A 9,352-nucleotide genomic window follows, 5' to 3' on the forward strand; every position below is an offset into this window, starting at 1 on the left:
TTTAAACAGAAGCTGGTTATTGCTCTTCAGCTCGTACTTTCTGACCCTCAAAGACCTGCAAGCAATACAAACACTTTTTCTTTCTAAACGACTGAACAATAAAAAGGAATTCAAATTCGCTGAATTTTGTTTGATCTTTTTTTACATTCCACAATCTTGGTGAAAAAAAAAAAAAGATCTCACAGATACTTTCAAATAAAATAAATCTACTTGCCTAAATTGTGTCGCTATAATTCTTCTTCACTTGGTCTACAGACTGTTTAACAACATGAAGAATAGACGGATGAATGTAAAATACCAACACGTGTGCAAGTTGCATGAAAACCAGTTAAACAACTTCCTGAACTTAAAAGCGTTATAGAAGGTATAAAAGGTTTATAGCTCAAATAAGTGAGAGAGGTGCAATCAACCAAAATACAGAAAATGCATTATCATTCCCCACATCCATAAGTGATGTCCTCAAATGTCTTGTTTTATCTCATTAACAGTCCACACATGATGCAAGTTCTGTATCAGCTGTGTCAAAGAAAAGCAAGATATCTGTACAATAGACATAGTAGAACAATCAAATGTTTGGCAATTTATATTAAACTACTAAACTAATATCAATATTGGATTTTGAAATTAATTAATTTTCTGCAGATGGAATGATAATTTACTCTTCTAATCATTGTATCTCTTTATAAAAAGAGCAAAGGAGTAAGAACATCTATCATCCGTGTCAGTAATCCAATGTAGCCATTGATCAGGGCCCTCCATGCCCCCCCCCCCCCTCTCTCTCTCTTTATCTATCTTCATCTCCATCAGGACCTTGGGAAGGAGAATCCATCAGAGTGTGCAGTGGTAACACAAACATGCTGTCACTCCACAGAGAAAGAAAGGAGGGTCAGACTGCTACTGACAGTCTGAATGATCACTCAGTCCTACCAGAAGCCAAGGTCATGGACACGGCATCCTCGAGGACAAAACAGTGGTTTGGCAATGACCTGTATCAGACTGCCCTATGAGGTGTTCATTCAGATGAAGAAAGAACATTTTACATTCAAAAGATCAATCAAATTTGTTTTCTTAGAAATTTCCATTCAAAAGTAGCTTTTCCTGACGTACAAAATCAACTGAGCCAGTTTAGTGTAAAAACCGCCATGATTGTAGCTAGAAATGAACAACAAAACCATGTGCTTGATTTTGCATTGGTCTGCAAATGCATAGCTCCAGCTGTACGCGACTGTACATGAATATTCATCACTACATGCCGGCATCTGCGCTTGCATCTGTGCATCGTTGTCTCCCGCCTTTTGTTCTCTGTGTGATTGAACTAAGACGTCTGGCATCATGGAGTGATGAATGGTGTTGAGCTCGTGTTTGGACTGAGCAGAAGATAAGGCGTAAGCGTGGGAATCATAAATAATATGGCTCTCCTTGTCTATCTTTGTTTCAGTTGATTTTTCTCATAAAACGAAGAAAGCAAAGCAGACAGGGAAACTCCATCATATAGGCCAAGCTGTAAGTCCCATGAACGTTAACATTTATCTATTTTCATCTCTTCTGAAAGCTGAACCCGAGGAGCATCATTTCTGTCAGTGAACTGTTCAGGATGGACAAATGAACTACTCAGCTAAGATACCTTTCCCTGGACCTTTGTGTTATATTTAATTCTATCTATCTGTGATAATAATTCATTATTAAATTTTTTAAAAAAGTGTGAATTTCATCTTGAACCCTCAGTTTATTTTAATTTTGTTGCAAACGCAAATGGCTTTTTTCTTAACAAGCTCAAACTTCCGAATAAAATTCCCCTCGATGGCCCTTTATTTAAATTCCAACAAGGAACGAGAGGCCGAATAGGAATCTTCTCAATAGCAAATTAGGTTTAAAGCAAAGCCAGTTTATTAGACTGTCCTCTCCAAAATGTGCATATGAGATATCCGTTCTATTCTGTTGGCCTAGATTTACGTTAAAAGAACATGCAATCTCTGTTGTGATGTGAAATGTAAAAATGGCCTTCAAGACTGTGACAGTCGCATTGAAAAGATCCTGTAATTTAACCCTAACCATGCTTATTCTCTAACCCTAACCACGTAATGTTATTGCCTAAATCCAACCAGTATGTGACAAAGGTGATTCAGATAAGTGTTATCGTGTTTTTAACTGAATGGAATTCAGAAGTGAAGAAATTGTTGGTGTATGAGGCAAATACAGATTTGCTGATTTCTTATTTCTGTTTATGTCATTTAGATATATGTTTTATATTCTTAAGTTTGAATATTGTACTAATTGTCATTGATGAGAAAGTTTTATTGAATATGTCTGTTTGTTCATCTTTTCTGTTTAGCACGGGTTTTTTACCAATGTAGGTGCAAAAGTCGACTAGCAGATATTCCTGGCTTACACGTGTCCAAAATGCTGTTGTCCTTAAAAATCCACATGAAGTCCAGGTAACGTTAGAAAAAATATAGAAATTTATTCCACAAGTGTCACTCAAGTATCCATACACCTGGCTTTCAACACAATATAGGACGGGACACGTGTAAGCCAGGAATATCTGCTGGTCGACTTTTGCACCTACAGTTGGTCTGTCATATGTTGGTCTCAATCTCAAATTCCATGACAGCATGCAGCTCAAAGCTCTGTGCATAAGTGCATCATCCACCTCATCGTCCTCATTACAAGGTCTTGGTAGCTTCTTAAATGAAATTTTTGAATGAATACCACTTACTCCTACACCCACAAACACAGTCCTCTAGCTTCTTTCCTCATTTTGCGTTGCAGTTGTTTGACATAATAACATGTTTTTGATGTCATTGTTTGAAGCACCGTCAGAAATCGAGCCACAAACTACCAGACCAATGCAGACAGACATTGCACAAGCGTAAATGTTCATGAGGATGTGACCCACACAGCCTTTGGCATAGGCTCAGCATCGATCTGACTTTAAAGAATAAATTCTGTTTTAGCATAAACTTAACCATCACAATTGATGGTCTAACCATAACCCTTAAAGAGAGTCTTGATTCTTACAATAACATTTAAACTTGTGAGGTCCTGCCGTTTGGTCTCCAGATGCTACTAGATCCTAAAACCATAGTCAGCTCCCAATTTTCTGTACCCGAGTAATACAGCAAAACAAAGAAAATAATTAAGAGTTCATCTCATCTTGACAAGGTGTACTTACATAGGTTTGCTTCTGCATTATTATCACCTTGAAATACTTATGATTAAATTCCTAAAATGACAACAATATGATTTATCGCAATTATTTCTGAGACAATACATCATCCAAAGAAATAAGTTGTCATGGCAGAAAAATGGAGATTGCAATTGGATCTGCATCAGTCAAACCAATTCAACGGTTAAGTTGCATGACATGCAGCCCAACTTTTGAAAGCTAAGTCAGCAAAATGGTCGTGTCTGTTTGAGGAACATAAAACATGTTCCACTAAATTCCTCCATTGCTTCTGAATGTTTTTTGTCTGATAGCCAAGAATTGAAGAGAAGAGTGTCAGCACTGCCTTTGATATATGGCTCTGCAGATCCCCTCGGGTCCCGGAGTTCAATGATCTGTATATTGATCAACATGTGTTTTATCACTCCCCTGAAACAGACAAACTGCATGCGGCCTATCCCAAAGAAAAATCTCAAAATCTATAATCATAATTAGGAGAAGCTTTCTTTTTTTCTTTTTTTCTGTACACCTTATTATGTAATGTTTTTCCATACCAAACAAAAAAAAAAGAAAAGAAAAGGACCTGCTTTTCCCAATGCTCTGCCTTATCCTCCAGCCAGGCAGAAAATGAAGTGTCGGACCAGACACACACAGCCCAGTGACCATGAGAGACAGAGGACCCTGAAGATGGAGATGGACAGTCAGAACTGTTTGTAATTGCTCTGCATGTGCCAATGGCCTCTGGGCTATCACCAATACAGTGGATAACACAGTACACAGCACATCCTAACAGGCCCAGTCATGCCCAAACCTTGAGAGCATTAAAGGCAGAGGGGAACATATGTTAGACTGACAGTGAAAGGAGAGGAGAAGATATGTTCTTTCAACAGCTCTGTGTTTCTAAGCCTTAAGCCAGAGCACAGACACATGTCACACCACCATCTGCTACCTGTGACAATGCTGACACACAAACACTGTTTATTACAGACAAATACTCCAGGTTCACACAAGCACACATCACATGGCACCACTCGTTGACATATCGCTCATGTATGTGCGCAGTCCTGTTTGAGCACATGCTTGTGCGCCACAACAGCTTGTGACAGCTCTCCACATGCCGGCTGCGTGTGCTCCTCCCCCCTTATGTGTTAGATGAGAGAAGCATTCCAAAGCTTAACAAAAGAATTATTCTCATTTTTCTCAGAGCACGGGGAGGAGCAACGCCACTTTGGCCACATACAGATGTGGAACTGGCAGCCAGGCATGGCTCAGCTGAGTTCAGAGAACTGAATAAATAATGCAATGCCACACAATGACAGGCCAGATTATGAATGATGCAGTAATACCGGAGGGTGGACAGGAAGCGCCTGACACCGTAAGTTCTCTGAGCACCAGGTGTACATCAGCTCCTACCAGCCTCACAGACAGCTTGGGGACAGGGGGTTCTTAAAATGTAAACACTGAAATCTTCAGTCTGACCTGGATATCAACTTGCGAACACAACAAAGTAGCATTGTGCAGATGTCCTCACATGCTCACACATCTGACCCCCACACCCACCCCACAGCCACAAAGGGAAAGCCCTGATTCAGCGGACAGAGGATCAGGGTCAGAGTCAGCTGACACAAGGTCAGCTTAGCATAACTGTCCCCAGGTCGTTCCAGGGTAAGGATGACAGGAGCCCTCGGGCTGTCAGAGTTTTATGTCACATGCTGCATCACACATAAACTCCAAGAGGCCAACGGTGGTCAGGTCAGAGACCCCCAGCTGAAGGGCTTCTTGATCCTGCAATCAATGTGTGTGCAGACAGGTGAGCTTTTACAAGGGTATAAGAGCTGAAAACCTGCGAGGTATTCTGAGAGTGGAGGAAAGGGTGATGAAGGGGGCGAGAAGAAGATGAAAGAAAAGTGGAAGAACAAAGAAGCAGAAGAAATCGAGAGGGGTCCAAGCCATGGCTGTTATGTGTATAAAGAATTCAAAAAATGTTCCTTGATGGATGAACTCTGGGCAAAGGCCACTTTGACCTCCAGATACAATTAGCTCTACTATCCTGTTCCAGATCCACTGAAAGGGCTCTGCAAGGATCATCACTACAGTGCCATATTTTTTCTTTACTCCATTGAAAATGAATAGTGTTCATGCAATTTTTTTTTTAGAGGAAATTAAATTCAAAATGGAAAATGCTTATTATCTATATAACATAATACAATAAAGTGCAGGCTAAGGCTGTTGTTTGGTAGTTTTTTGCGTTATCCATGCACCCCAAGCAGACAGATAAATCGCGCAAGAATGGACTTACCACTGGAACTCATGATGCCCACCGTGCTCTTATCCAAAACAAAGCTGCTCCGTCAAAAATAATCCCATAAAGCACGAGGAAATCTACACGCGGTAGTTTACTGATTCAATATGGTTTAGTTGAAAATGAATAACCAGTGAATGCAAGTGATGCTCCTCACTGTCAACAACACTGCTTCCAGTGAATCTCATGAGAAGGCGAGCGCTGACAGAGAGAGGGATAAAAAATATATAATAGAAGCAATTCAAGCGAGGATAATTCCCGTAATTAGCTGTGACATCCAAAAGAAAAGCTCCCGTTCTTGCTGTGTGAACGTCGGTTGTGTGTGTGTGTGTTTTTGTTGTTGTTGTTTTTTCCAGTGAAACAGACGCCAGTCACAAAAAAAAAAAAACGACGCTGCTCACTTGCATTCCACCTTCACATTTTCGCTCCCGGCTGATCCTCAAGCTCCGCCGCGCTCCCCTGGCGTGTCCCCGTGCGCTTTTCACGCGCTGTCAACAGAAACGCCGGATACACTCTGCAGTCTCTGCTTTCAAAATAAAACGAATTGAACGCTCGAAAGGTCTTTATTTGATTGACTTTTTCTCTTATATCATAAATGGGTGAAAACACATGAAATAAAGGAAGAAATGACAAAAAATAATTTCCACATCAAATCAGTTCGTTTGTATGGTGCCAAATCAAGGTTCAATCTAATTGCGGTCAGTCAAGACTAAATTACATATGTGTGAATAACCAAACAACCCAACCCTTTGAATGATACACCTAACTAAATTTGAATATAAGCAAAATATTTCTGTTACTTTTTGAAAAAATATATTTTTGTTACATAAGAGTTTTACAGAAAGTATCACCATAACATCCAAGCACTAACCAGCTAGATGTAATGAGAACTTTCACTAAATTGTACTTCATCCATGCAGTAGCTACTAGTAGTGGTCACACAACATGATGCATTGTGAATATTCTCCCGTCACATTGATATAGGCTACTCTTGTATAAAATAGCCTTCCTTTTAAAACTCAGAAAATGACTAAGAATGGGCCTTGTGGTTGTATTGTGAAAGGAAAACACACCATTTACGGTTCTTCTGTGACGCTCCTTGGGTGACTTGACTACTCTCCGTTTCATCCTATGTTAGCGACGTCACTCTGGGCTGTTGTGAAAGCCATGGGGACAAAAAAAATCCTACAGCACACTTCAATAAGTGTTTATTATTTAAAAGTGTCTCGTCTAAATTCATTTTTACTGAAGGTAGGGCCAGCTTGTGAGACAAACGGTGTCTGAAGTTATTTTGAATGAATAATTATTGTTTGCCATTAATATTTAGCAGAATAATGCGGATCGCACGCTCGAGCCACCTTTCAAGAAGCAATTTGAACAATGAAAAATGATTTCCCGAATCTGGAGAACCTTTCCAAAGAATCTTGCTGTTTCCATAGTGCTGGGGCTGGTTTTGTCGCTAAAACTGTTATGACACCGCCCTCTTCTGGAAAGTTGACGTAAGCAAATTAGTTAATTGGATTGTTTACGGTGGAAATCCTGCTGAGGTGGTCAGGTTAATTGTGTTGTAACTGGCTTTTGAAGCTATGCAGGCCATTGCAGCTCAAATACAGAGTAGCTCTAACTTGGTCTCCACTTGTTTAAGGATTATAAGCAAAACTGCCGTGCGTGGCTCGGTGTTCTGTTTGTCTTAAAGGAGTTCAGTGGTATCAATGTGGAAAGATCTCCATGTTACAGTGAAACACCCATCCGTTCTCTCCATCGCAGCCATTAATCAAAGAAAAACAATTCAAGGTGGTTGAAAGCAACATCAGTGGTTGGTAAATTAAAAGACGGCAGCAGCTGATTAAAAATGAACACAGAAAAATACAGTTGATACGGTAAGTAGGTGAAACTTTGCATATCAAAAAAAAGAACACATAATTAGGATGCAATTATGGGGTCATTACAGATTACATATCACCAAAGAATGCAACTTTAATTAAGTAGACTATTGCTAATTGTTGTTGACCACCCGGGCAAATGGGTTCCAAATCCACAAAAATACCTGTTTTGGACAGCCTACTCATTCCAGTTTCTATATAAGTTTGTGCTGTTTTACTAATCTGAGTATTTTTGCTTTTTTTTACGTTAACCAACTGCCCTGTCCCTGTGTCCTGAGGAAGCCCTGGTTCTGAAACTGGACAATGGCGGGATGTGAGAGGCGCCTCATTCTCTTTCTACTGCCCTGCACAATCTTACTTCTTCAGTTCTGTAACTCGATAGTTGAACGATATGTTCTCTTTTTTGTCCTTAAGTCTTTTGTATTGGTTGCAGGTTTTCAGCTTTTATAAACGACACACAAAAAGTGACATAAAAGTATGCTATTCATGTGCAATAACATGAGAACGTGTTGGAGTTACATCAGTAAGATTTTCAAGGTTATGCTGCAGACATAAAAAAGGACCACGAAAAAAACACGTATTTGTCATTTATGGAAAATAATTGCACGTACCAAATGTTGCTCAAATGAGAAATCAAATGATGAAACACGACATAAAAGTGCTCCTGATGGCTTACTGGCTCAGCACAGGTCAGTGTTGATTGTGGTTGTAGTGGATAATGATTTATTGAAATGAACCATCTTCACCTGGGTGTGTGTATGAGTGTTACAGCGTGTAGTTGTGCACTGGTTGCTGATTTTGCTTCTGTGTCAATCCTGCATTGAGCTTTTGTCCTCCAAACTGATGGGGCAGAAAAACAGGAAGCTGGCCTTCCTGTGCACCGAAGGCAGCGGGGCAGGAGGCCGTCAGGTCAACACAGTGTTGTCACTGTCTGCAAAGGCGCCAGCGGCCCATAGTTGATAATAGTGTCCTTGCTGGAATAAACCTGCTCACTGTTGTGTTGCTCTGTTCCTGCTAGTGGGAACTGTCTCCCTGAGTGTGCCAGGAGGCATAAAACAGCCACAATCAGCACAAATAATGCTTTGTATGAGGCAGCTGAACACATGACACAGACATGATCATGTTTTTGCTGCACTACTTATGTATTGCCACATTGTTTTGACCAAATCGGTCTCTCAGTGTTTTTCTGTCAGAGGCCATGTGTCTCTTGTTTGTCAGTCACACAGAGGCCATGTGTCCACTATCAGTGGACCTGATCAGCATTCTTCACTAAGGCTCACAATCCGTGCCCTTTGTTCATAAGCATGGCCAGGGGAAGAACACACAAACACACACATGCGCAATTTCCAGCGCACCCTGTAATGCTACGCTGCAGTCTCCACCCATTCCAATTAGTAATTGGCTGCTATTTAATCCACCGTCCACCCACATTGCATTTCTTTCTGTTTCTCTATCTCACTGACACACACACACGTTTGCAAACAGAGCAGAATAAATGGTCCGTGTCCTGCAGCCATGCATAGCCAATGGCGTGATCACATGTGCAGTACAGGGCTGATATTCAGGGTGACTTTGTCATGGTGTACTGAAGGCTGGAGATCGTTGTCAGTTTCAGCATTTCCAGTTTATGTCTAACTAAGCAGCAAAAACTCAGCAAAAAAAGAATAAAAGAACCCAAATCAGAAGTTCTCTTCTGGCTTATTACCTTCCCTCACCCAGATGGGGACGTAACTCAAACTGTAAATGATGGGGGGGGTGCCAGCTGTTATAGACCACCTCCCTTTTTTGCACTGTCATGCACACTGGTACATGAGTGGAATTTTAGGGTTGGTTGCGCTGGACAGAATTGTGTAAATGTCTTTCACCTTTGGAATGAAGACAGGTGATTTTCTAAGCATGTGCTCATTTGCACATACCAGCTGATTGTGACTGTAATCTGCGATCAACATTCAGGGTGCGTCAAAACAGGCTAGTGCGACTGGTGTTGGAGAATGAGGAAATAGG

The 9,352-nt window shown here is 40.8% G+C and overlaps 1 protein-coding gene across 7 annotated transcripts in view; it reads right to left on the reverse strand.

Annotated features, from left to right (window-relative positions):
• Positions 1 to 5,929, reverse strand: part of ablim3 (actin binding LIM protein family, member 3) — a 45,885-nt gene extending 39,956 nt beyond the window's left edge. For all 7 annotated transcript variants that reach the window (XM_075481042.1, XM_075481041.1, XM_075481038.1 and 4 more), the window contains exon 1: positions 5,463 to 5,929. In XM_075481042.1, coding sequence (XP_075337157.1) covers positions 5,463 to 5,475 — 13 coding nt within the window. In that variant the 5' untranslated portion in view covers positions 5,476 to 5,929. The remainder of the gene's footprint in view (positions 1 to 5,462) is intronic.
• Positions 5,930 to 9,352: the final 3,423 nt, after the last annotated feature.

The sequence above is a fragment of the Odontesthes bonariensis genome, chromosome 13 (genome assembly GCF_027942865.1).
Source record: "Odontesthes bonariensis isolate fOdoBon6 chromosome 13, fOdoBon6.hap1, whole genome shotgun sequence".
NCBI lineage: Eukaryota > Metazoa > Chordata > Actinopteri > Atheriniformes > Atherinopsidae > Odontesthes > Odontesthes bonariensis.